The sequence below is a fragment of the Eptatretus burgeri genome, chromosome 13, assembly GCF_056783735.1.
Source record: "Eptatretus burgeri isolate ZD-2024b chromosome 13, Ebu_testis_v1, whole genome shotgun sequence".
NCBI lineage: Eukaryota > Metazoa > Chordata > Myxini > Myxiniformes > Myxinidae > Eptatretus > Eptatretus burgeri.
Window position 1 is genome coordinate 23,823,090 of NC_140973.1, and position 27,856 is coordinate 23,850,945.

At 41.9% G+C, this 27,856-nt stretch overlaps 1 protein-coding gene across 5 annotated transcripts in view; it reads right to left on the reverse strand.

Moving 5' to 3' along the window:
* LOC147014074 (serine/threonine-protein kinase WNK2-like) overlaps positions 1 to 27,856 on the reverse strand; it is a 152,415-nt gene that overhangs the window by 60,004 nt on the left and 64,555 nt on the right. For all 5 annotated transcript variants that reach the window (XM_085851698.1, XM_085851697.1, XM_085851696.1 and 2 more), the window contains 7 exons: positions 19,840 to 20,060; positions 19,576 to 19,733; positions 15,661 to 15,749; positions 13,608 to 13,827; positions 13,335 to 13,515; positions 8,294 to 8,832; positions 7,449 to 7,544 (listed from right to left, as the gene is read on the reverse strand). In XM_085851698.1, coding sequence (XP_085707824.1) covers positions 7,449 to 7,544; positions 8,294 to 8,832; positions 13,335 to 13,515; positions 13,608 to 13,827; positions 15,661 to 15,749; positions 19,576 to 19,733; positions 19,840 to 20,060 — 1,504 coding nt within the window. The remainder of the gene's footprint in view (positions 1 to 7,448; positions 7,545 to 8,293; positions 8,833 to 13,334; positions 13,516 to 13,607; positions 13,828 to 15,660; positions 15,750 to 19,575; positions 19,734 to 19,839; positions 20,061 to 27,856) is intronic.

A 27,856-nucleotide genomic window follows, 5' to 3' on the forward strand; every position in this document is an offset into this window, starting at 1 on the left:
TTGTATAAAGCACATGGTTCTTTGCATTTGAGAAATAATATCATCATCATCATCCACCATGATCTATGCCATACAGTGTAGGTGCTGCAAAAGCAGTTTCTTGGTTATGGATACAATCCTGGTAGTACAGTCAAAATGTCGGATGACCTCCCACAAATTGCAACAAAAGCAAACTCAACAGATTTTGATTCCTAGATATGTCCTCAGTGACAGAAAAAAAGTCCTCAGGGATCCTCTGGGGGGAAAGTCCTGAAATCATGGAAATCCAATATGGCCGCCACCCGGCTTCAGGGAAAATGAGAAAATTGTAAAGATTGATATTTTAAGATGTAAATATATGTTTTTCTGCATTCTAATTGTTTCTAGTTATGGTCGGCATATTGATATACAAGAATAATTATTAAAAAAGTGAAATGTATTGAGGGTAAAATAAAAAATTATAGCCTTTTTGTCCAAAAATGTCAAATTTTTTTTTCCAGCTTGTGGAAACTGCAGGGGCTCTGGCTGCACAAACACTCCATGTGACAATGATGAGGATGATGACGACATTGTCGAGTTCTAACTTTAATACGCTTGATTTTTCTCAACATGTATAGTAAGTTTATAATGGATGTAGTTTCTGAGTTTAATGCGAATTTTCATTTTCATTTTGAAACCTTCGTCAGGCAGATGTGATTGCCCCGAGTGGAATTCTGAATTCAATGATTTACATAATTATATTGTATTGCCATAGACTTGACTTCATCTTGTGTCTTCAACGTTTCTTTTTTTTTTGTCCAGGAGCCAACATCAGTATCAAGTAAATAGTTTTTTTTTTCGGGACAAAAAATTGACATTTTTGGACAAAAAAGCTATAATTTTTTATTTTACCCTCAATACATTTCACTGTTTTATAATTATTCTTGTATATCAATATACTGACCATAACTAGAAACAATTAGAATGCAGAAAAAACATATTTACATCTTAAAATATCAATCTTTACAATTTTCTCATTTTCCCCAATGCCAGGTGGCGACAATTTGGATTTCCATGATTTCAGGACTTTTCCCCCGGAGGATCCCTTAGGACCTTTTTTCTGTCACTGAGGACATATCCAGGAATCAAAATCTGTTGAGTTTGCTTTTGTTGCAATTTGTGGGAGGTTGACCAAATATTTCTGCTAAAATGCCTGTACTATGGATGGGTCTGGTCAGATTAGATCTCTGACTTGTTCCAGGTACCATGTAAACCTGGACTAACATGTTTCATGGTCGGATTGTCAGTAACTAAACCATCTCCCCCACCAAGTTTCCTGGTGAGGGGGGTGAGGATATGGACGACAAGCAGGATTAAAAACAAAACCTGTCAAAGAGCGGAGGAGCTCTTTGTGAGCCAACGGCCATCCATATCTCGTGCCAAACTGCGTCTGCGGACGTCCTCCTGCACTTGGGTTAATTTTTATTAGGAGGTTGGTGGCAGGATTTGCACTCCCCCCTTAAAACCCTTCATTCCACAAAACATACGAAAAGCACAAAAAAAATCTGAAAACCCATTCCGTGGGAGTACCTCCTGTACAGCTGCCCTCAGCAGGGCAGCTCACTGGATGATGGGATTGGGGCAAAGCCTTCAAGACTCCCAATCTTTGATAAAAGGAGGAAAACCATGGGGTAAGCTTCAAGGGTCAGATGGCGGTAATGTGTGTCGGGGTAGTGCTGAGGTGTCATCCACCAGACGGCAGTCTCCTTGGGTTAACCTGAGGCAGTCCCTTCGGGCGGGTGCCTGAAATGTCCTATCCTAAAAAGAGGGTGATCACCTCTCTCTGTTATCATCTGAGCTCAAGCGTTTGGACATCGGTATTGCAGCACTCTATGTGGTTCGGAGACCGGATTACGACGAGATCATGGTGGGTGGTAACACCTATTGGTGTGGTCATTCTGATGGTTACCATGCCCAAGGAGTTGCTGTAGCTGTGTCCAATCAGCTGACTCCAATGATAATTTAGGTAACACCGGTCAATGAGCGTATTATAAGACGAAGGATCCGTCACTCTTTTGGTGTTATTTCCCTGGTCTCTGTAAATGCTCCGACTGAGGTGAGTGATCTCACCGGGAAGGACACATTCTACGCCACGCTCAAGTGTGTGGTTGATCAGTGACCCAGGCGAGATACTCTTCTAGTCTTGTGGGATTTCAGTGCATCAACTGGATTGGATGGGATGGTTACGAGACATGTGTTGGTACCCATGTGTATGGAACTGTGAACCAGAAGAGCACCAAGTTCCTTGACTTTGCAAGAGTTCATGGACTTAGGGTGGCTGGTTAATGGTTTCAACAGCCACAGGCTCATCGCTGGACTTGGTATTCTAATGCTGGTTGTGTGGCAATGGAGACTGAGCATGTGGTCATTGATGGTCGCTGGAGGATGATCCAGAAGTGCAGGGTCTCTACCGAGTGCTCAGTTCCTCAATACTGACCACAGGCTTGTTGTAGCAACACTGAGGTTGCAGTTTAAATCTGGAAAAATGGTACCATCCCAGCCTCGGCTGGATGTTGGAAAGCTCAAAGATGAGAGGGTAGCTGAGGAGTTTGCAAACAAGCTGAGTGGGAATTTGGGGGGGGGGGGTGTGGGTGCTTTGGGGAATCCTGAAGAGTTGTGGAGTGCCTTCAAGACCACCGTCCTTGATGTTGCCCATAGATGTCTTGGAACTCACCAGAGGGTGAAGAAGAATTTTGTCTCTCCAGGGACATTGGATACCATTGCCCAGAGTCACAGGGTCAGACTGAATGGCAGAGCTGAGCTGTTCAGGGAGCTGAGGAGTAAAACTGTACGTGTACTCAGGGTGGACAAGGAGGCTTATGTGTGAGAAATCCATGATGAGGTAGAGAATCACCGATGGTCAAGTGGTTCTCCTGCTTACATGGGAATTTGCGCATTGCGTCCGTCCAAGCCCATCCCTCAGTGTACTGCAGTGAGAGCAGAGGATGGTGGGCTCTTGACAGAGGAGTGCGAAGTGAAGGCCCGCTGGGCCGGTTACTTTGAGCGGTTGTACCAGGCTGATCCACCAGCTGTCGAGTTGGACACCAGGGGTTTTACAATCCCTATTGCTGACTCTCCAATCAACTTTGGTCCACCTTCATTTGTGGAAACAAAGGCTGTGGTGAACCGGTTGAAATGGGGTAAAGCTCCAGGGTTCTGTGGAATCCATGCTGAACTTCGCAAGGCTGGTGGAAATGCTGCAGTCGTGTCGTTGCATGCAGTTCTGTGCTCTGCCTGGAACACAGGCATCATCTCAACTGACTGGAGGAGGGGCCTTGTTGTCCCTCTCTGGAAAGGGAAGGGTGATCACCAAGACTGCAACAACTACTGAGGGGTGACGCTGCTCTCAGTGCTGGGCAAGGTCTTTGCGTGGATAATTCTCGATAGAGTTCGCCACCATCTGCTTGAGCACCAGTATCCAGGAGCAGTCAGGCTTTACACCAAAGAGGTCAACGATTGACCGTATCCTTGCTCTTCGGGTCCTCACCGAACGCAGGTGAGAGTTTCAACAGGGGCTGCTTGCAGCCTATATTGATCTCTGTAATATGTTTGATTCAGTGAATCGGGATGCCCTCTGGAGGATTCTTGGTCTTCGTGGGGTGCCCCCAAAACTGATCGATCTGATATCTGAACTATACTCTGGTACTGAAGGTGAATATCAGAAAGACGAAGGTGATGGCAAGTTGTAAAGCGTGTGGTGAGGTGGAAAGGACTGGGAAGTGGCCGTGTGCTGTGTGCAGGAAGGGTGTCGGAGTGAACTCCATTCAGTGTACAATGTGTGCTGAATGGGTTCATCAAAAATGTAGTGGTGTGAGAGGGTCATTAGCCAGTGGGGCAGCTACATTCAAGTGTAAGGTCTGCATAGAGGGAGCTGCAGATGAAGGAATTGTTGAGTTGGATCTTGGAGATGGTGTGAAGCTGGAAGGTGTGAAAATATTTTGCTATCTTGGAGACATGCTGAATGGAGAAGGTGGATCAGACTCTTCGACGGTTGCTGGAGTGAGATGTGCATGGAAGAAGTTTCGGGAATTGAGTGGCGTGCTGACGAGGAAGGGAGTGTCGTTGAAGCTGAAGGGAAAGGTGTATGCTACATGTGTGAGGAGTACGATGATTTATGGGAGTGAGACATGAGTACTGAACAAAGAGCAGCAACAAAGGCTGGAAAGGGTGGAAATGCGAATGGTTCGGTGGATGTGTGGAGTATCGGTGAGAGAGAGGAAGACAAATGATGACTTGCGGAAGATGATGGGAATTGAGTCTGTGATAGATGTTGTGAAGAGAAACAGGTTGAGATGGTTGGGTCACGTGTTGAGGAAGGATGAAAGTGACTGGGTGAGAGGAGTGTTGGAAATGAGTGTAGTCGGAAGTGGAGGACGGGAAAGACCCAGAAAAACTTGGCTAAAGGTGGTGGAAGAAGAAATGTGGACAAGGGGATTAAGAAGGGGAGATGCAGAAAATAGGGTAAAGTGGAGAAGATTGTCATAGGGCCCGCAAGGCTAACCCCCGCTTTAGCAGGGAAAATGACCTTTAAATGCTTGTGTGTATGTGTGTGTGTATGTGTGTGTGTGTGTGTGTGTGTATGTGTGTGTGTGTGTGTGTGTACTCTGGTACTGAGAGTGCTGTGAGATGTGGAGGTACCATATCTGAATTATTTCCAGTTGTTACTGGAGCTCATCAGGGGTGTGTACTGGCCCCCACACTTTTCAGTACTTGTATGGACTGGATTCTTGGGAGGATGTCAGAGAGATCAAGCTGCGGTGCATCGTTTGGGAATGTCAAGATCTCTGACCTTGATTTCGCAGATGAAGCAGTCATCTTTACGGAGATTCTAGATATCCTTTCGGGGGGATGGTGGGGGGGGCTCGAGTTGCTGAATGAGGAGTCGGAGCCGCTGGGATTACGGGTTTCCTGGGTCAAAACTAAGATCCAGTCTTTCAATGACATCTTGGATGCTGCTGTCCTGTCTGTGCCTGCTAGTGGTGACGATGTTGAGGTCACGGAGAGAATAACTTACCTTGGCAGTGAAATTCATGTGATTGCTGGCTGTGAGCCAGAAGTCAATATATTGTTACGACTTTGGAATTCAATTGCACACAACATACAGGTTCCTTTAGTCAGCTATGTCGATAAGTGCTTGTTCCCGAGATAGCTCACCTTCCATTGTTTAAATGTTTAGAAATCGATTAGATGCGCTGCGGATCGATTTAATAGTTAGGGAACGAAACAATGGAGACGTCCCTCCCCCTCTTCTGCGAAGAGGAAGAAGAACCCTGCCGTCCCGTGATTCAGATGTCAACAACTCCCTCCCAACCGTGGTTGAGGGGGGATGGATCACGAGGGCATGAGTCACGCCGGGCACAGGGGAGGGGGGCGGAGAAGGATAAGGACGAAATCCTTCCTTTGTTCTTGAGTAGTAAGCTTTTTGCTTCGGCAGAGAGTAGTCGTTCAGCAGACCTTCGGGTCCTGTTTGGCTTGGGTTAGGGTTGAGGCCTTCGGAAGCTTTTTGCTTCGGCTGGCTCAGTGAGCTTCGGCTGAGGCCTGGCTCGGGAGGAGGCTTTTTGGAGGCTTTTTGCTTTGGTGGTTCAGTGAGCTTCGGCTTCTGCTTGCCTCGGGAGGGCTTTTTGCTTCGAGCTGCTTTGTTTTGGAAGAAAGTTGAGCCGGTTGCTCGGCTCGAGCTGCGAATGGTGGCTTCTTCTTCTTCTTGGTTCGTGGAGCTCTTTGTTCTCCATTTGGTTCCTGGCTTGGTGCGACTCATCGACCTCTTCTTGGAGGTGGTTCCTTGGGGGAAGCGGTGCATCGACGGGAAGGATCGGCACCTCGTCTCACCAGCACGTGTTGAGAAGTGCAGGAGGATTCGCGGGAGCTCGGGAAGGATCGCGGCTCACGGCGATAAGATCCAGCTCGCTCTCGCTGGAGCCCGGGTCCGAACAACTTGAAGACCACATGAGGTGGAGAGGTTCGAGATAGGTTCTGGGTTTCAGCTCACCTGCCCTCCGAGCTGGAGCTCGTGATTAAAGGCCTCTGCCACCATTTCTTGTGTGTGTGTGTGTGTGTGTGTGTGTGTGTGTGTGTGTGTGTGTGTGTGTGTGTGTGTGTGTGTGTGTGTGTGTGTCCGTGGGCCCGTCTAATAAGTAGGAAATTAAGTGCTTTGTGTGCTGTAAATGTTTGCATCGCATTTCATAAAGTCGGTATAGTTTTGCTCTTACATGCTTCCCTATTTCCCCATTATTATTAATAAATATCCCAATTGTTAAATGTTTTCAGCTCGTCACGTCGATTCTTTCATTGACTGAGCATTTTGTGTGTTGGTAGTTAGAAAGCCGTTGGTTTTCCATAAAAAGGGGACACTTGGACCGACGGTTCTCCGCGATTAAGCCGCTCGGAATCGCGCACGGGACAGGCTCGCCTCGGCGGTTTGTTCCGTACGAGTTCCGTCGAGGGTGGAATACCCCAGTAGTTGGATCACGTGGGTATTTAGGTACATTGAAGATTGGCAATCGACCCTACCCCACGTGATCTGCCCATTGGCGTATTTCGGTTCTTGTACAAGGACCCGTCGACTCGGACTTATCCAGGCGGCGATCTGTATTCCGGGCGATCAGTCTGGCCGACTCGACTTGCGGCTCCGTCAGAGTGGTCGGTTGGCGGCCGACGCACCGGGGCCGCAACAATATGTCTGGGTCGGGCCTGGGGAATCATGGATTCACTGGATCATGGGGTGTGGCACTGTCGATACCTGTGCGGGAGGACGAAAGTCCAAGTCTTCAGGTCCTTGGTGCTTCCAGTCTTGCTCTATGGCTGTGAGACTTGGACTCTGACCAGGGATCTGAGACAGAGACTTGATTCCTTTGGTACCAGGTCTCTTCAGAGAATCCTTGGCTATCGCTGGTCGGACTTTGTGTCCAACGAGCAGTTGCTGAGAGACGCAAATGGGATTTGTTACCTGCATAGTCAGTGAGCGTCAGCTACGGCTGCATGGACATGTGGCTCATTTTCCTGACGCTGATCCTGCTCACCAGATTCTCTCAGTGAGGGAGCCTCGTGAGTGGAGGCCAATGGGCCATCCACGTGCCTCGTGGTTGCAGCAGGTTGATCAGCATCTCAAGGAGATGGAGATGTGCCAGGCATCTGCCTGGGGGATGGGCAGACGGATGCTCCTGGAGTACCGGCGGAAAGTAGAGGCAGTGACGTGCTGCTCTGGTGCATGCTCCCATACCTGACCTGACCTGATTAAGACTCATAGATAGACGTGCAATGTATTTGTGAAGTGCAACCTGCTGTCCTTTCATTAAATCCACCAGCAAAGCAATGTGTATGCACAGCTAGCAAATTTTGAAAATGAGAAAAATAAAACTAAGTCAATGTCACCATCTGAAGCATATTTCAAAGTGAAACCGACAGAATGATAAAACGTTTAGTGTCACCTGTACCTGGAAGTGTGCTCTTCCTGAGGAATGTGTGGTTGTAAGCTGTGGCTCTAGCCCTTGGTAGGTCATGGGACCCAGGAAAGATGCATTATCCACCTGCTACACACACATGCAACCAATCCTACACCTATGAACTCATCTGTGGAATACTTGCATTAGACTTAAGAATGGAAACAAAAATTCAACTTGTGCTGTGACAGCAAAAGGAAGCAAAGAAATTGAACTTGATAAAACCTGGGATTAGCAACTTCCAAAAGTTGACCAAGCTGCAGAAGATGCAAGTACAATTTTTATACCTCTAAATGTTCAGCACAGTATACATGCTGTAAACGACCTCACCTCAAGAGAGACCTCTAGTCATGTTGCTACTTATATTTATTAATTTATTTACTGGGTTTAAGGCTCATGGAGAAGCTGTAACACAAATCACGCACACATGCAGAGAGATACATGAGACAACACCACAATTGATTTTTTTTTTTAAACACAACTGCTGAGATTGGAAGAAGTGATGTCACTTTCCAGAACACGATGGGTACCAGTGTCATCATCTTTATGACATCACTTTTCTCTCTGCACTCAGTTGGGCAATCAAGGAGGAGTTTCTTTTTCCCCATAGATGCCAGTTTTCCATGCTCTATCCTTTAAATGAGCGTCAAGAAAGGAAGTAGCACAAACCATTTTAAGTCTGGTATGACTCGGCCAGGTTTGGACCATCGACCTCCCAGACTCAGAGCAAACACTCTAACCATTATGCCACCAAGTCTGGTAATAAAAATACTTTCTAAATAATCGAAATATTCCACTTGAATCGAAAATAAACTTTCTCAACTGAAAAGAGGGCTTACCATCCCAGCATGAAGACTTGAGTCACTCCAAGGTTGGACAAAACCTGGAGACACGCTATTGGGAGGTGCAGGCAAGCCCAAAGGATGCCCATTTGACTCTCGTCTCAGTTGTTGAAACTCATTTTGTGAGGGAATTGCCCAAAGGTTGGTCATGTCTATGGTTGTGGCAGCAGTGCAAGGTTGGCGATCCATTGCTACTGTTGGTACTTGAGCAGCACTGAAAATCGGCCCAGTCTCAGAAACATTTGTGAACTGCTGTCCTTTGTCAGCTTGAAATGGTCCCATGGGTGATGCAAAGGTTTGGGTCCTGGTGTCTGCTGAAACTACTGGGAACGGTGCCTGGCTGTCAGGCTGAAATACTGTTTCTCCAGCTTGTGCATGTTGAACTGCACTGGGCATATAGGTGCTTGGCTGTAGCTGTGGAGGTGCAATTTGGGCAGCCGAGACCTCCACCATGTGCACTGCGGGGCCTGTGATGCACACCGGTTGTGTAGGTGCTGCAAAACCACACTGCAGGCAGCTGTTGGGAACTTCCTGTGCTGCAACAGGTCATGCCAATTAATTCAAAATCATATTTCAATGAATCAAGTTATGAAAAAGTAAAAAATTCTGTGATGATCGATTTCTGAGAAAAGAGAGGTGCTTAACTCATAAGTACAATACCTAATGCTGTCCTGTACATTTGAGTTCATTTACAGGAAACTACAATCATAAAAGAAACACACACCTAACCTAAACCTTATTAAATTCCCTAATTTGAACTCTGCAAACAACAATGCTATTTCTATATGCTTCGATGGACAAAGGCAAAAAATATATATAAAAAAATCAAGATGATAAATGAGCAAAATGAACTCAGGAACAAAATAAAAATATCTTTGGCCATCTCCCATCTGCACTGAAGTCTGCTATTATCACCCCAATTCACAAAAAGGGTGCAAACGGATCCTTTCAACAACAAATCAGCAATCTATACATTAAAGTATGTAGCAGCAGTTTTCTGTGTGTCTGTCACACTACATCATTACGTCTGGGACGTTATTACATCATATGACGGCTGATCACCCACCACAATTTTGATTTCCATGCAGTTCAGAATGAACACATCATTGAACCTGTCATATTCACAATTGCGATGCCCTGCATTTATGTTTTCCGTTCAGTGTGAAGCACAAACAGAGCGATTGGTAAAATGATCATCAAATGTCGAAAGGATGTGCGTCACAGGCTTTCCAATAACACAGTACATATAGACCTGAGGCTTCATGCCTTTGGCCTTACTTTCAGGCTGCTTCAGGATATTTTTTTGCACTGATCGATGTAGCATTTTGGACTTCTTGTTGCCCATACATTGCCCAGGGTTTTTTCATTTTCCTGGGAGAGCTTAAGGCAACGCTACATTCATTCCCTTTTCACCACCAAAATGAAGGTCTTCTCCCTTGGCCAGCAAGGGTTTTTACCGTGGGAGTAACAAGTTAGCCCAGCTTTCTTAATACAGTAAAAAAAAATTGTAATAATAATAATAAAAATGTAATGCTAATAATAATAATAATATTGTAACTATAATCATAACACTGCAATCCCTTTGTCACGACTGAAATGTTACTGGATTAAAGCAGTGTATGATTCATGACTCAATGAGAAGCGTGTACTGATAACTGCTGACTGACAAGCCATATAACTAATTCGCTGGGATTGGAGAGAACGTCAGGGGGTGGAGAACAAACTTGGGGTGGTGGGTGGTGGGGGTTAGAGTTGGAGGTTGGAGGGGAGGGGGGGTTGTTAACGCCTGCATGAAATACTCTTCATTGTGGCGACATTGCACGACGCTAACTTTAAGAACAAATATGCGCGTGATCAATTGATTTGATGGTGCAGATGAAGGAAGTTGAAAATGACTCGAGCATTCTGCTGATTGGTTGTTGCAATTGGGTGAGGGGCACCTGCCCTCTGTGGAGGGTAACCTTTACAATGACTTAATTGCATTACCATATGCTCTTTGTGTGAACTCGGAAGATGAAGTTATGAACCATGTGTATGCCGGATTTGAAGAACCATCAAATAATACAAATTCTGAGTAGTTGGCTTCACATGTGATTTTAACCACAACCAATAACATGGTTGATCTTCTCAACAGTAAGATAATTGACCGCCTGCCGGGTGATACTTTCATCATTAAAAGTGTCGATTATTTGGTCGATCAAAACCTGTCTGCTGTTTATCCACCTGAGTTTCTTAACTCAATAACTTTCAGGTCTGCCACCGCATGAGATGTCACTGAAGGTTAACACTGCCATCATGCTGTTGGGAAATCTCAATCCTCGCAAAGGCCACTGTAATGGAACATGTTACATCTTAACTAAGGTCACTGATCATCTTGTTGAGGTGCGGGATGCTCAGTGGTGAGCGTGCCGGGTCGATTCTCCTTATTCCTAGAATTCTTCTTTCTCCATCTGACGCAGATATTTCTTTCCAATTTCGTTGATAACAGTTTCCGGTCAAGCCGGCCTTTGTGATGACCATCAACGAAAGCAAGGGTCACAGCTTGTGGCAGTGTGGAGTCCTGCTTCCTACAAGTATTTTTACACACGACGGACAGCTGTATGTTGCAATGAGTAGAGGAGACCCACTCGATCTGCGCATCTTTGACAACCAGAATGAATTCCGGATAAAGAGAGGGACTGAACATGCTGCAGGCCGACTAAGCTGCAACGTTGTAAAGTATATAGTGAGATCATATAAACTCAAGGGCAGATCCACAGTGACATTTGGAGGGTTAATAGCTCCCAAGAAAATGCTGCTTTTTAAAAACTTAAAATGGACCAATTCAGCTCAGTAAACAAAACCTTTTACAGTTCGTTGCAACAACCGTAGGCTATACGTAAAAAATTGAATTACCTGGAGCCTCCATTCCCTCTACCCTCCTCCTCGATCCACCACTGAAATAAAACGTTTTAAAAATAAAAAAAAACAACTGATTATCACTATTGTTCGCAATCGCAAAGCATAAATGATGCCGATGGAAACAAAGGCGATACATCGAGACCGCAAATTCACATTTGTTTTCGTGAGATGTATGAAACACATTTTTTCCTGACTTCACCATCTTCACTTCTGACTTCTGACTTCACTTTCATTCACCATCATTGATGCTTTCATTTTGCAATTTATCAATTATTTTCACTTCAACATCTGATCTCTGGGAACATAAAACAAATTCAAAACATTATTTTTTGTCAATAAGCATGCAGATGATTAAAATTTCCTCATCAAATCGCCAGATCTGTCAATTATTCTAGATTCCATCCAGTGCACTCAACACTAGACAAGCTGCTGCTTCTCTCTCACCAAACAATAGGCTTCATGGGTTCTTCAACCATCTCCCTGGAAATGTCTTTGGCATTTGTGATGTGACTGTCTGTCATTCCCTGTCACTCCAGAATGATTAATTATCAGAACGAACCCACCTATCTCTTTCGCACATGGTCAAACATTTGAAGAGGTTCAGTCTTTTGAAACTTTCAACCTCATCGTCAGCCATGACCACTGCTGGGCTGATGATATAGCAGAGCTGGTCTCCAAAGCCAGCTTCGGATTGGGCATGCCACATCACTACAAGTCGTTCCTTCAAATATCATTACTCTCTCTCTATCAAGTGCAGCCTGTGGCTGCTGGTTGCATCATTGGTTGGGACGCGGCTATGCCGCTGATGCAGTGTCCCCCTTACCAGTACACTGGTGCTCATTTTGCCGACCTCAGAAGGATGACAGGCTGAGTCAACCTCCTGGTGTATATTAATTCAGTGGCCAACGGGGCTTGAACTCAGGGCCCTAGGATCCCAAGCCACCACCCTAACCACTAAGCCAACACCAGGCTACCAAAATCATGACTAATAATACCTTATAAGAAAGTCTTTGTCCATAGTTCAATGGAGTCGTACTCTCTGCTGTGCACTGGCGCCCCAACATCACTTGTCTATCTCCTGGATTCTGTGGAATCTAAAGCTCTGAACACGTCTCTGAACTCTGAAGTCTGAACACCCCTCTCAAAATTTTGCTGATGTATTATCTATCCATCTTATACACCACTTGCGTTCTTTCCTACCCCTCATCGTTATCCGCATCCCTTGTTGTCCATCACCATATACTTTCTCCTCCGCCCCACTGTTGGAATTTACCCTTTCTCTTGCTGTTCCCTTTGTTACATTGTATGACGTGAATCATCTCTGAGCTGTTTAGCCTGGGTTTGAATCTTGGCCCAGCTATAAACTGCCATCCTGGTGTTTCGTAAGCAGGGCGATTCAATGTGTGTGCCATCTCTTGGGTGGATGTGAAACCGAGAATCCCATCTGTCAGAATAAGTTGATGGACATTAAATCTCACGATGTGCTTCATGAAGAGTCGGTGAGCTATTGCCGGCACGCTGAACAAATTACAAATTCAGGCCCTAACCGTAAAAAAAAGAAAGGGGATTCTGCATCAGCAGCACAGCTGCACCTCCAGCAATCAGTGGCACATCTGTGCCCCAGATGCTACACGCATTCATGTGCTGCATACGAAAGAAGATGATCCCTACCTCACTGAACCCATCAATGTCAAGGTTATGATATTTCTTCCCCTTCTTTCTCTTTTCTTTTCCTGGCCATCAAGTCCCTTGCTTGCATCCAATGTGGCCCCACTACTCCACTGTCACTGTTTCTTGTCTTTTAACCGTTTATCACCTCGCTTTTCCATGAGCCTATATCTTGTATCTAACACACACACACACACACACACACACACACACACACACACACACACACACATATATATATATATATATATATATATATATATATATATATATATATATATATATATATTTCTATAAAAAAGATGGGGATGGTGCCAATGAATATTCAAGTATTTATGAAACATACATGACCAGAGTTGTTATTCTCTACCCTCTTTTAATACAATTAACTCATTGTTATTATGAAACCAAAAATGTGAAGAACTTTGAGAATCATTGGAACAATTAGGATCTCAGGTAAGTTTCTTACGGTGGTGTAATGGAGGACGGACTTGTTGAACATCAACTCCTCCAGCTGGTACTGACTGCTTGTCCATCACCTCAGCTACTTTCTTAACCTGCTCACGCTTGTGCCCGATCATCACACCCCGGTCTCTAATTGCCTTTGCCACGATCTTGACATCACTCTCATGGATGATCCCCGAAGTTATCTGTGGAGGACCAGTATACAATACATTTTTAACAGGAATCATTGGTGAGAGGAGACTTTCAAATGCTTGAGTAATATGAATGCCATACTCACCATCTCTTGAGCTATTACTTCAGGGATGTCCTTATGCAGCTCAAAAGTGAACTCAATTGCCTCATTTTCCTTGTACTTCCCTTTCAACTTCTTTGGATCTTCCACACGAAGTCTTAAGGCGATGGTGGACTTTATTCCATCATCTTCTTCTGCAAGTTCAACTCTGACACCAGTATCTTCGGTGAAGAAGCAATGCATAAGAAGCTCTTTTATTGTGTACCTGTGCAGCAGAGAATAAAATACTTAAATATTTATTTAAACCATTCATCAAACAACATTAGGAAACAAGAAAAAGAGCAATCAGAGATTTCAGAACCTTGCCAGGACTTGTTTTTTGTGGCGTTTGTGTAATTTTGTGAAGTGCATTTTGTGTGGTGTTTGTGTACTGGTGTGTTAAGGAATTAATAATAGACATTACTAAAACTGCCACTTTATAACTGCCGGCAGTGATGACCGGACACCAAGACTTCCCGCTTTGATGCAACCCTGCTTTGATCAGACACTTGACCCTGACCCATGACGTTCATTGTTATTCAATTGAATTCAGAATGGGATTAAAATAAATTCAATTAAAATCAAATAGAAGACCAAATGGGTACAGTAGTGCATTGGAGTCATGCAGAAGGAACCCGAACAAGCAAAAAGCAAAGATGAAGTCATCAAGAGGAACCTGGATAGGACTTGGGTTTCAACTGCTACTCCTCTACCCTCAAACTCATCCAGGCACAGCCAAGTGAGCCTTTTAAAAAAATTAAAAAGAACCCAGATCAAAAAATGAAATAATTATGGCTGCCAGACCAGCGTCCGATATTCCGCATTACTACGAGTTCATAATTGTGAGGTTTCACAACAATGGATGAAGTGGTTCAAGAGAAATAATTTTTTTAAGATTTCTGCTCAATCCAATATGGCTGTCAGACCATGTGACCTATCAATTATTTGTGAACGCCTTGGCATCCCCAAGACTTGGGGAACATGTGTGTGAAGTTTCTTCTTTTGTCTGTCCAGCCATTCTGGAGAAGAAGATTTAAAAAATAAATTTTAGGGTAAATCCAATATGGCTGCCAAACCATGTGACCTATGATGTCATAGGTGTGAACGTTTTGTTCCTCATGGATAGCTGGTCATACCTATAAAGTTTCGCCTCAATCTGTTCAGCCTTTTCAGAGAACATTTTTGAAGGTTTTCTTTAAAATAAAATAAAAAAAACAATACGGCTGCTGAACCACGTGGATGACATCATCAATAATTTTTTCCTGGAGATCAATTTGTCCCTGGATGAGCCACAAAAATTTTCTAACGGATCGGATGTAGTGTTCTACGTGTGCAATTATGATGTCATAATGAAGGCACCTATGACATCATTAAATAAAAAAAATCACACTGATTCCCCATGTGGAATACTTTCCACTTGCCAAGTTTGATTTTTTCCCCTTGGTGCGGTTTTAGAGATGCAGAGGTCCAAAGTTTTTCCTTTTTTCCAACATGGCTGCCATACCATGTGAACTATGACATCACAGTTATCAATAAAACATTCTACATGAGTAGTTGTTCCTATGGTGAAAATTTCGTGTCAATCCGCCAAGCGGTTGCAGAGAAAAACACTAAAGTTCTGTGCAGACAAACAAACAAAGAGACAAACAAGCAAACAAACTGACCTGCAGTAAATGCAATACCCTCTCCTCTGGCGAGGGTAACTAGAATGGCACTCGGTAGAGTGCATACCTCCACCAGGTTGCACAGTTTACCTTTTTATCCCACCGATAGGCGAGATCTGCATCCGTATCTGAACCAAAATTAGATTTCATGCTATTTCTCGTTTTTGGCCCCATTTTTCAATGGTGAAGAAAATTGTAGTATCTGGATCCGGATCTTCACCAAAATCTAATCAATTCGTCCTTGTCACATACCCAACCTGCCCACTAAATTTAGTCCGAATCCATCCAAAACTTTTTGAGATATCCTACTCACAAACAGACAGACAAACAGGGGTGAAAACAACCTCCGTCCACCTTCGGTAGTGGAGGTAACCAGCAATCCACAAATGACATACCTTTCATCTTTATCGGACTTGATGCAGCTTTCTATTATCTCCTTAAGCTCTGGCATTGTAACTTTGTTAAAGCTTCCAGGTTTTATTCCCTATGGAAACAATGGGAAAGGAGAAACATTCAACAAAACAATTACAATAAGCATTACCAAATGTGGATAGCAGTTCACATGTGTACTGTTCAGTTGCCTGTTAACAATTCCATCCATTAACACACAATAATGACAATTACTGTTGCATCCTCACATTAAATGCATTAGCATTTAAAGCGTAGTATTTTCACAACTGAAACGTTGTTTTAATATTCAAACTCAAGGCTCATCGAAGAGCAAGAATTCAGAAAAGAACAGGACAGAACATCTAGAACTAGAACACAGTGGCCAGTGTGGAAAGTACGACAACAGCAGTGCAGAGGGACACTGAGGAAAGATGAATGACAGTTTGTAGATTGAGGTACCATTTGCATAATTTATGCGCAATATAAAAAATGCATCAATAATCTTAAACGGCGAGCAATTAAATGGATTATAACTAATTTAATTGAGCAATTTCTTGACAAATGAAATCATCATATATCATGCTCAATACAGTGTTGGTGCTGCCGAAGCAGTTTCTTGGCTTGGGATACAATCGCGGACGGGTCCTGATGCAGGATAGGAAAAATATGTTTATGCAATTTGGGAAGGATCGTATCAAGTTTGGGTTTACGGTCCCAATACTTTTCCAAGCAAAACGAAATTGATTCATGTCTATCTATTTAATCTACTGATACATCTGAAAATACATTGAACAGTTGGCCATCACCATCAGAGCGGGGTTGGGATTTGATCACGCAATCATTGGATTACAATGCATGAGCTGAGTCTGTTTATTCATGCATAACTCATCCAAATTAATGATAGTTTGAATGCCTCATATGGTGCCCAATATATCTTTACAATTTTCATATTCAATGTGGCACATACAGCTACCATTCAGCAACAATTGCTCAAGTTACATGCTGCTTCTGGCAACAGTGTGGATACCTGGCAAGCCTGAGATCATTGTCTATGCAGCATCATAGTTCTTGTGTTACAGTTTAATTTTTAGATCATGCTGGTCAAATATTATGTCCGACACTATATGTACTACCCTCCATTGGCCAATGAATGTTAACTGCCAGGATTCTGAAGATGGCTTGGCTTGAGGAACTGGAAGATAGTATTTCAGGAGTCAAGTTATATCCATTTGGCAACATAACCGAGGTAATCACTGCTCCCATTCACTTGTCTGCATGGAATAAATGAAGACAATTTCTACCATGGATATATAGTAGACACAATAGGTGCAAAGGTTTGTTCGGTGGTTTGTTGTAGCAGATGTGGTCGCTTGCCCAGTGTATTGGTGAAATATCACGAGACTCGAGGGTTTGTTCAGTTCTCGGTGTGGAAAAGCCAACTCTCCAACTGTGTTTCATTTCTAGCTCTATCTGTGTTCCCTTGGTTCTCTGTGCCGACTTCTAAATGACTGGCACAAGCATGAGGTTAGTAGGAGAATGATGATTGCCAAAGAGCTAAAAACTTAATTCTTTCCTTGTTTCAACACATCCCCCCCCCCCCTCACGCATGTAGAGTTATTATCTCAGTCACCAAAGGTGGACAGAGGTAATGTTTTCACGCCTGTCTGTTTTATTGTCAGTAAGCAAGATATCTCAAAAAGTTCTGGATGGATTTGACGAAATTTGGTGGACAGGTTGAGTTGGTGACAAGGATGAATTTATTCGATTTTGGTGAAGATCCGGATTCAGATCCAGATACGAGAATTTTTAAATTTTATAAGTTATTCTTCACCATTGAGAGATGGGGCCAAAAACGATATATAGCAAGAGGTTGTGGTGGATGGATTATGTCAAGGTTGTGGATGGTTTATGACAAGGTTTGGTGGATGAGTTGGGGAGGTGACAAGAACAAGCCAATTATATTTTGCTTATAGTCCAGGTGCAGAACTGGCCTATCAGTGGGATACAAAACGAAACTGTTTAGCCTGGTGGCAGTATGCGCTTTACCGCATGCCATTGTAGTTACTGCTATTAATCCTTTCTGCGCATTCATCTACAACGTTCTATTTATTTATTTTTATTACCATCCTGTGCACAAACACCGACTGTAATGTCTTCTATTTTGATTGAATACAATCTCAGAAATGTGCAACAGTTCTGGAATCCAAGTTTTGCACGCGGTGTGTTTTCGTTGTCACAATTTGTTCGAATGTTCTGCGACACGTGCAAGCTCTCTAATGAGCACATTCTTTTTTGGAAGATGAGAAAAATTGCTTGTTTCTTCAGAGCTATCACTGTAAGCACTTCATAAGTTACATCGCATTACACTCATAATTCTTTTCTTCAATGCAACCAATTTTCCAAGGCTCACAAAAACACATTGAGAAAGTCAATACCATCACCCATTATCCATTCAACATTGCTTGCCAATCCTCATATCTCAAATGCTGCATTGGCAATGCAGCACAATCAATGCTTTTAACTGTTCGACACTGCAACAAACTTTAACAGCTTAATGGTACATTTACAATGTGTATTTTCAAGAAACAACATAAATAGTTAACAAAGTAAGAACCCGGAATGCTGTGTTAGCTGCCACCCCTTCCAAGTTCTACATTTTAAAAGTAAAATTTATTTTGCAGTGACAGCACAAATGGCTGAAAATAATATCATGCATTTCAAACTTCTGGGTTAAAAGCATAATAATATTTCATTACTTCCGCCACCAAAGCTCCATCTGTCTGTCTGTGAGCAGGATATCTCAAAAAGTTATTGTTGGATTCGGACTAAATTTGGTGGAAAGGTTGGGTGTCAGACAAGGACAAATTGATTCGATTTTGGTGAATATCTGGATCCAGATACTAGAATTTTTTAATTTTCAAAAGCGTTTCTTCATTATTGGGAGATAAAGCCAAAAACTATATTTAGCACAATGTTTCAAAATGTTGTGGATGGATTATGACATAACATAGTGGATGAGTTGGGTAGGTGTTAATAACAAGGCAATTAGATTTTGGTTAAGGTTCGGACGCAGATTCGGCTTATCAGTGGGATACAAAATGTAAACTGTTCAGTCTTACAGAGGTATGCACTCTACAGAGTGCCGTTCTAGTTATCATATTGCAATGACCCCAAGAACAAAAACAAACGATGGTTAATTGACTGGGAACAAATTGGAACAAAGCTTTGCAGGATTAAATTTACCATTTTTGCAATGTTCAAATCCCCCTCATAATTAAGTGTTCTCTCCAAAAAAAACTCAGATATAAGTTAAATATAGTTCCTGATTGTGTTCCCACCTGAACCTCTGGCTCATGATGTGGGGGGAACCCAGGTTAAAATCCTACATACCATATGCATTTGTCCATTATATACTAATATCCTTGTGTATGTCATGTGAAAGTACACTAATGTCCATGTCCTGCAAATTATTTTTTTGTGAAACTCCTCCATAAACTCGACATGTTGGAAAATAATAATAATTATTATTATAATAATGATGTGCCTCCCGAAGTGAAATGAGGGCAAATCGTGCAGATTCCTTTTATGACACTGTGTTGGGTCATTCGGAGAGAATTCACCACTGAATTTCCAAGATCTCCTAACTGTAAAGGAACATAGTGTAGTATCCCCATCCAGCCAAACAAAGCAAACCAGTATGCTAATCATTCATGTAAAGAGAAAAAAAAAGTTTCCTCAGCCCTCCATCGTGCCAATATTTAAAGGTCACTCGATAGCCAACAGCTATGCAATACACAACCGTCCCATCTTAGTTAAATTACACGCCTCTCCGCTCTAACAGAACAAAAGGAATATTTAAATCACAGCCACTATGGTGTAAAATCACTGATTGCATTTGCTCATGTGGTGGCAAAATGTACGCTGGTGACTCTTCGGTAGATCTGGGCAGCATTCTGGCACTCTGAGTAAGGGTATTCTGATGTGGCCATTTCCAGCACACACATCCCAAACGCATACACATCTACAGACTCATCATAATGCTCCTCGTACATCTCTGGAGCCATGAATTCTGGAGTGCCTGGAAAGCAGCAACAATGCAGAATATCAACAATTCAACATGATGAAATTAATCAAACATTAAGAAGTATGCATGCAACAAGATAAATTCATGTAAATATTCTTACCGATAACACTTTTGGCAAACGAGGCACATTTTAAAGTGGCAAGTCCAAGATCACCGATTTTGACAGAGCCAGTGGGACCCGTGATGAATATATTATCACATTTGAGATCACGATGGATTATTGCAGGGTTCCGTGTATGCAGAAAGTGCAAACCCTTCAGAATCTGCCGACACCAACTTTGCAGAACTTTTATCTTCATAACTTTAAAACGCTTCAAGTATCTAATGGTTGGATCATGAAGAGTAAAAGAAAACAGAAGCAATGACAGTAATGAGTGGTTAAGTATAAAATGTAGAACAAATCACACTTTGCATTTTCTCTTAACTTGTGCTCTCTAGTTATATCCTCCACTTTTTCAAAAATACTCCCAAGGATTACTTTATCAATTCAAGTTAATCTTCATTCAATCTTCTATTCTCCATCTTTAAAAAAGAAGATAAAGGTTTTTGTTTGTATTTGAAAAGATCTCATGCCAAAGACCTGCTATCCCTTGGTGCCATCATAGTTGCCCTTTGCTGAACCCTCCCTACTGCAGCTTACTCGTATTTCCTAAAATGTGAGTTGAACATTTCAAATGCAGTCGAATGAGTATTCTGATGTACTATACTCTGTTACAGAGCATTGGTGCTGTAGTTTATTGGCAAGGGCTATATTGGGTGATTTGCCATTGCCTTCCCAGCAGTAGTGAGGGTAGGAATTTGAAATTTGGCCATGATTCCAGCAACAGCTTCCCTACCCTTCGTGAAGGACACCATGGGATCTTTAACATCTACCAACTAATGTCAGCAGACCGGACACACAGTTTAAAGTCCATCCGAGAGACACATTGATAAATCATTCTACCTGTAAAACACTGGGATTGCTAGTTTATAGCTCGGCCAAGATTCAAACCCAGGCAAGACAGCTTAGAGGCAAGTGTGTGTTCACTGCTGCGCAAAAGTCTTAGACACATTCAGGAGTTACAATATATGGATGTTATGAGCATCAACAATCGACTCAAAGCCTCCACGAATGTTTTGTACTATTATAACAATGCTGACTGTTATTGATACTTCTGTTTAGTTGAGAAGAAAGCAAGGTTATCATTTAGCAATCATTAATTCACATTAAGCAGAATCTTCAAAAATTGTAATCATAACTCAAAGTAAAGTTGACATGAGCAGCTAATATGAAGTACAGTATTGTAATAGCTAATCAATCACATTTACTCATCAAATGTAATTGATGACTCATTGTGAGGTGTTCATTTGTTCACAAGCGCCAGCCAGAGTGACCACTATATTCGTTATGTCTGTGTGTCTGTCTGTCCAGAGCATAACTCTGTGGATTTTGATCCCATCTTGATGAAACTTGGTTACGTGTTCGATATCAATGTCTAGTTGTGTTTTCCTGGATGAGGGCGTGCTACGCCCATTGTGGGCGGAGCCACGCCCAAAAAATAGCCATTTTTAGGGGGTAGTCGGATTAAAAATCTATCTTCTCCTGGGGAATTGACTGAATGGAATGGGTTCTTCGGTATTTGAATAGCAAAATGAATTATCTAAAACTTGTCATTGTCCGATTTTTCATTTTCGTCCCAAAGTCAAGGTCACAAGGTCAAAAACTTAGAAAATTTCGAATTTTGACATAATCAAAAGACTGCCCAAACTTTGAGAGCTAGGATGACAATATTTTTGATGCATAATCTTGAGGCCATTCCCCACCTAAAGTCTTGATACCATTTTGCTCAATCTCGAACGCCTTGCCCGTGGCACCCCTTTCAAGTTTGTTTTTACACTGATTTCATCAAAGTATGGATAATCCGAGGAGTGTGAAATTCCATATAGCCTATATGACGTTATATTGTTCCTGGAATGTTCCAGAGGAAGTTTTGCAACAAAGATCATAATCCTTGACCTTTGACCTTTAAAGGCCACAAAGGTCAAATTTTCAAAGTTGTGGGAATCAAACCGGGTTTTCAACCTTCTTCAACGAACTAACTCCAATAAGTTATAGCCCGTATCCTGTTTCCTTATTTTAATGTCCACAACATTGTTTTGTGACTTTTAAAGGTCAATGCAAAGGTCAAATTTTGAAAGTTGTTGAACGAAACCGGGTTTTCGACATTTTGCAGCTAATAACCTGTCACCCGTACCACATCATGTTGATCATTTTTATAATTTGGTCAAAAATTATCACATTGTCTCATCCTTGACTTCTGAAACAATCTACATCGTCAAATACCGCTCGTGAACCATTGTCGTCTTCAGACTCGTCTTCATTAAAATCACGTGTTCCTCTCTACACATCCATCAAGCTGAAAGGCCAATTTTCAAAGTGCAGCACACAGGGTTAAATATTATCTTAAAAGAAAATGGCTAACACTTCAGTCGAAGATCACCATAGAATTGTGTTTCTGCATAAAGAAGAAAAACTATTTCGACAAATCGCTCACATCACTCAATTTTCAAGGTTTGGTATTTGAAGTATAAGCAACAAGTACAGAGAAACATCATCTCTAATTGACAAACCCAGGACTGGAAGATCCAAAAATCTGTTTAACAAGGATGAGCAATACTTGAAGGTAATATCCTTCAGGAATAGAAAAGACAAGCATTGAAATGACAACAGAACTGTCAGAATTAGGCTCAAGTGTCGTCCATTCATCCATCGATAGTACGAAGGTCTCTTTTAAAATCAGGACTTAAAGGATGCATTGCAGAAATAAAATTTCTGTAAGTAAAGGGGAACAAGACTAAAAGGCTAAAATTTGCACACGTACACAGAAATTGGACTATGGAATGATGGTGAAAGGTGCTTCAGACAGACGAGTCAAAGTTTCAGTTATTTGGATATACAGTAAGTCCTTAAATATCACGGGATTAGGTTCCTGGAAAATTATGCGATATTCAAAACGACAGTTAAAACGCAAAAATAAACATAGTACAATTGAAATAAACATATAATATATAACGCTGAGTTAGTGTCTGCAGGTCTGTGGGTCATCAGCGCCGCCCATTCTACGGGCCACACCCTCCAGTGCCACCATCTTTTTCTCTTCACATCGCTCAGATTGTTTTCAAGGCCTCATGTACATTTGAAGACTGAACAACGCATCTTCTATCATTCAATGAAGATACCGTTTTCAGGAAAAAAGTAACATTTTGATGACAACTCAAACGAGGTAATGCATGTTTTGTCCACAGCGATCGTGGCAGCTGTCAAATGTACACCGCCCAATGAAGGTACGTTAATTCTCATATTATGCAGGGGAAAGAAAATAGCGATATTTCATTTAAAAAAACAACTTTGTGGGACGTCAAACGCAGTTACCTTCTGTCTGTGAGATAGTGACATCTCGTTAAATTATAACTCAATGTTTACGCCTCAACCATTCCTCCCCTATCCATCTCTTAAATCGTTTCCCTTTGTAATCTGTCGATGTGTTTATTTTATAAATCATTCTGCAGATCCATAAACAAGAGAATAAATAAAATTAAAAGAAACGCTTTTTTTGTATCATTTTACACTTCAGCACAATTTCAATATTCCGTTCAAAAGCCTTGTGGTGAGAGATAAACCATCACAACTCAGCTAAAAAAAGGGATATGTCAAAATTAAGCTCTACAATAACTAAATCCAAAAAGAGGTTGCCCATGATTGGTCAAAACTGAGATATTCAAAGGTTTACTGTATTGAAGACTATGTGAGAGGTTAAAAAACTGAAACTTACAAAGAGCCTTTCTTGAAATCAACAATTAAGCATGGAGGAGGTTCAATTCAAGTTTGGGGGTATATACCCTCAAGTGGTGTTGGAAAATTGTTCAAATTTATAGTATATTGACTGTCACACAGTACAACATTTTAATCCCCAGTAGAACAAGACATATTGGTCTAAACTTCATTTTACAGCAACATAATGATCAAAAATACTCAACTGGAATAATGCAAATTTATTTGCAAAAGAAAGAGGAAGCTGGAGTCTTTCAATGTATGGTATATGGATGGCCACCTCAAATCCCAGATCTCATTATTATTGAAGCTGCGTGGGACTATTTGGACAAAGAAAAAAATATATTTTTTAAACCAGCAACTTAGATGATCTTTTGAAAGTTTTGAAAGAAGAATGGAACACCATTCCACAATAATTTACAAAATATTAGAAAGTGTCCCGAGAAGAATTTCAAAGTTTTGAAGGAAAAGGGTGGAAATACTTGTTATTAGTTTATATGTACGATAAAGCTTCATAACTACAAATCGCTAAATACATCGCTGATATTTATACCTACAGATCACTGGATACATGACAATGGTTATAAATACCCGGATACACTAATGTGCATGCCTTTATTTAATTTCCACACACATTTAACAACTAAAATGCGAGAAGCTCGAGACTCTCTTAATCTAAGCCAAATATCAAAATTTTAATTGTGGAATTGACCTAAGCAGCAATTCCGACTGCAAAAAAAGTGTTCATTTGGCCAATTCACACATTGTTTAACAAAATATTCCAACGTGGAAATGAACCCTGCGTTTGGAACTCTGCCAAGGAGGAAACAGGAATGTATGCAGGACAACTCTCTGGAAATCGAGGAGAGGAAGGGGTATCAAAGAATGTGCGAATTGGACAAATTATCACTTTCTTTTAGCAGTCAGAACTGCTGCTTGGATTAATTCACAGTTTAAATTTTGAAATTTGGCTCAAGTTAAAATATTCTAGAGCTTATCACATTTTAGTTGTAAAATGTATGTATCAATTAAATAAAGGCATGAACATTAGTATGGCCTTTTTGACGATTGAAGGAAAACTGCATTCCTTCCCTTTCCCTCCCCTCACCCTTACCTCCTCCCAAAGCTGCTCCTCCCTCCATGGATGTCTCCGGGCATAGACCCTTATGGTGGCACCATGAGCAGAAGTCGGCGCCGGTTCGACGCCTACTCTCGCAGGATTGTTAGGCACTGGTCCATTGTCCTCCCCCTCTTCCACACCCCAGTGCGTTTCAGGTGTTGACCAACACAGCGCAGAGGCAGCAGACTGAAAACCCAGACCACCGGAGTGGATGTCTGTAGCAGTTTGGAACCACAAAACTATCCAATGGTTCACATGCAGCCCCATACGACCAATGCTAACCCAGCATCCAGATCCAGTCCACCTGATCTGTGCAACTGGCGTGGTGGGTAAGACCATCTGCCTGTAGCGGTGTGGGGCATGGTACTCACTGAGATTTCTGAACCAGCGGTGCAATGCTCACAATTACACACGGCTCGGCAAACTCAGGTTAGGAGTCTGAGGTTGCTGGCAGAATATCCGTCGCCAATCCCAATCGACCCCCCTGAGAGGGCCATGCCGGCACAGTGTGTGGATGGCAAGTACCATGGAGAAATTCTGAGTGAGGAGAGTAGGAACCGTGTCAATGGGACACCTCCTTCTAGGACGCAGTGGAAGTACCTTGTGTCCCATTGGAAGGACCCATCTCTACGAGCCCGGCCGAACCATTGGACGCTTACCAAACCATTGGACGCTCATTTTGTGGTGGTAAGGTAAGAAATGGTAAAGTATTTCTCATATGAGTGGGGGATGTTTGTGTGCTTTCTGTTGGTGTGTGGTTGGTATGCTTTCTGTTGGTATGTGGTGTGGGTACTTTCCCTTGGTGTGTGTCGTTGGTTGTTATCTCCATTTGCGGGTTTGAGGAGATGGAACGAAGTCCTCCCAGGACTCAAAGTATCCATCTTCGCTTCGGTAAGGGATCACGGTTCATGGACCAAGTTGTTCAACTTTGTTGGTCTCAGAGTTTTGTTCCAAGGGCTCTTTTCAGGATAGTCACCGAACCCTAGACTGCCTCCAATTGTAGTTTGTTTGTGGTAACATTCACGGGGATGTTTTTCAAAATCCCAGTGAAGTTCTTCTTTATTATTCCTATTTCTCAAATTATCACTGGTGCAATTTTGACACTCTTCAGCGTCCAAGATCTCTTGATCTAATTTTTGAGGTCCTGATATTTGGTCATTTTCTTGATTTCTGCATTATTTAAGCCAAAATCGCTGGATACTGATATCTCAATCAGCAATGCTGTCATTTCCTTTTTGTTCTTGAGAACGATGGCTGGTCACAAAGCTTTGTTTTCTTTGTTCAAGCTTGATGGGATCATCAGGTCGCACGTGAGCATGACATCCTTATTTTCAATGATTGCCCTTGGTTCGTGTTTCCATGAATTTTCTGGAAGTGGGATGTTGAAATTTTTGTAGAAATGCCAATGAATCACTTTGCATACTTTATTGTGCCATTGTGTGTGAAGTTGTTCTGATAGTTTTTTGCATCCCGAAAGCAGGTGACTAGTACTTTCTGTTTCTGTCTTGCAGAACCTACACTTGGCTGTCTGGCTCAGTCTCACTGTGTGTGTTTGTTTGTGTGTGCTTGTGTGTGCTTGTGTGTGCTTGTGTGTGCTTGTGTGTGTTTGTGTGTGTTTGTGTGTGTTTGTGTGTGTTTGTTTGTGTGTGTTTGTTTGTGTTTGTTTGTGTTTGTTTGTGTTTGTTTGTTTGTGTTTGTTTGTTTGTGTTTGTTTGTGTTTGTTTGTTTGTGTTTGTTTGTTTGTTTGTGTGTGTTTGTTTGTGTTTGTTTGTGTTTGTTTGTGTTTGTTTGTGTTTGTTTGTGTTTGTTTGTGTTTGTTTGTGTTTGTTTGTGTTTGTTTGTTTGTGTTTGTTTGTGTTTGTTTGTTTGTGTTTGTTTGTTTGTGTTTGTTTGTTTGTGTTTGTTTGTTTGTGTTTGTTTGTTTGTGTTTGTTTGTTTGTGTTTGTGTTTGTTTGTGTTTGTTTGTGTTTGTTTGTGTTTGTTTGTGTTTGTTTGTGTTTGTTTGTGTTTGTTTGTGTTTGTTTGTGTTTGTTTGTGTTTGTTTGTGTTTGTTTGTGTTTGTTTGTGTTTGTTTGTGTTTGTTTGTGTTTGTTTGTTTGTGTTTGTTTGTGTTTGTTTGTTTGTGTTTGTTTGTTTGTGTTTGTTTGTTTGTGTTTGTTTGTTTGTGTTTGTTTGTGTTTGTTTGTGTTTGTTTGTGTTTGTGTTTGTTTGTTTGTGTTTGTTTGTGTTTGTGTTTGTTTGTGTTTGTGTTTGTTTGTGTTTGTTTGTTTGTGTTTGTTTGTGTTTGTTTGTGTTTGTTTGTTTGTGTTTGTTTGTTTGTGTTTGTTTGTTTGTGTTTGTTTGTTTGTTTGTGTTTGTTTGTGTTTGTTTGTGTTTGTTTGTGTTTGTTTGTGTTTGTTTGTGTTTGTTTGTGTTTGTTTGTGTTTGTTTGTGTTTGTTTGTGTTTGTTTGTGTTTGTTTGTGTTTGTGTTTGTTTGTGTTTGTTTGTGTTTGTTTGTGTTTGTTTGTGTTTGTTTGTGTTTGTTTGTGTTTGTTTGTTTGTTTGTGTTTGTTTGTTTGTGTTTGTTTGTGTTTGTTTGTGTTTGTTTGTGTTTGTTTGTTTGTGTTTGTGTTTGTTTGTTTGTGTTTGTTTGTGTTTGTTTGTTTGTGTTTGTTTGTTTGTTTGTGTTTGTTTGTGTTTGTTTGTTTGTGTGTTTGTGTGTTTGTGTGTTTGTGTGTGTGTGTGTTTGTGTGTTTGTGTGTTTGTGTGTGTGTGTGTTGTTGTGCATGGCTTCTTTTTGTCCTCCATCTCGTTTTCTTTCATTTTATTTTTCATTGGCTATGGAGGGGTGAATTTTGCAAATAGTTTTTGTAAGACTCACTTGGCTGCACCTGAATGGGGTTGAGGGAAGAGGAGTAGCAGCCGAAACCCGAATCCTATCAAAGTTCCTCCTGACGACTCCATCTTTGACTATGGGTTTCTCCTGATATTCCAGTGCTGTATTTGGTCAGTTATTTGATTTAGTATGACCAGTTTGAACGTGCTGTTTTAACATACCCCAATCCGTTCCATCCTGTGCTCATGCTGGCAGACGGGACCATCCCCCACCCGCCACTTCACCTCAAGTCCCACTACCAAACGTACCTCAATAACCCCTCTCCCCCCTTTTCTCCCTCAAGTCTTCAAGTCCCCCTACCAAAGCCCAG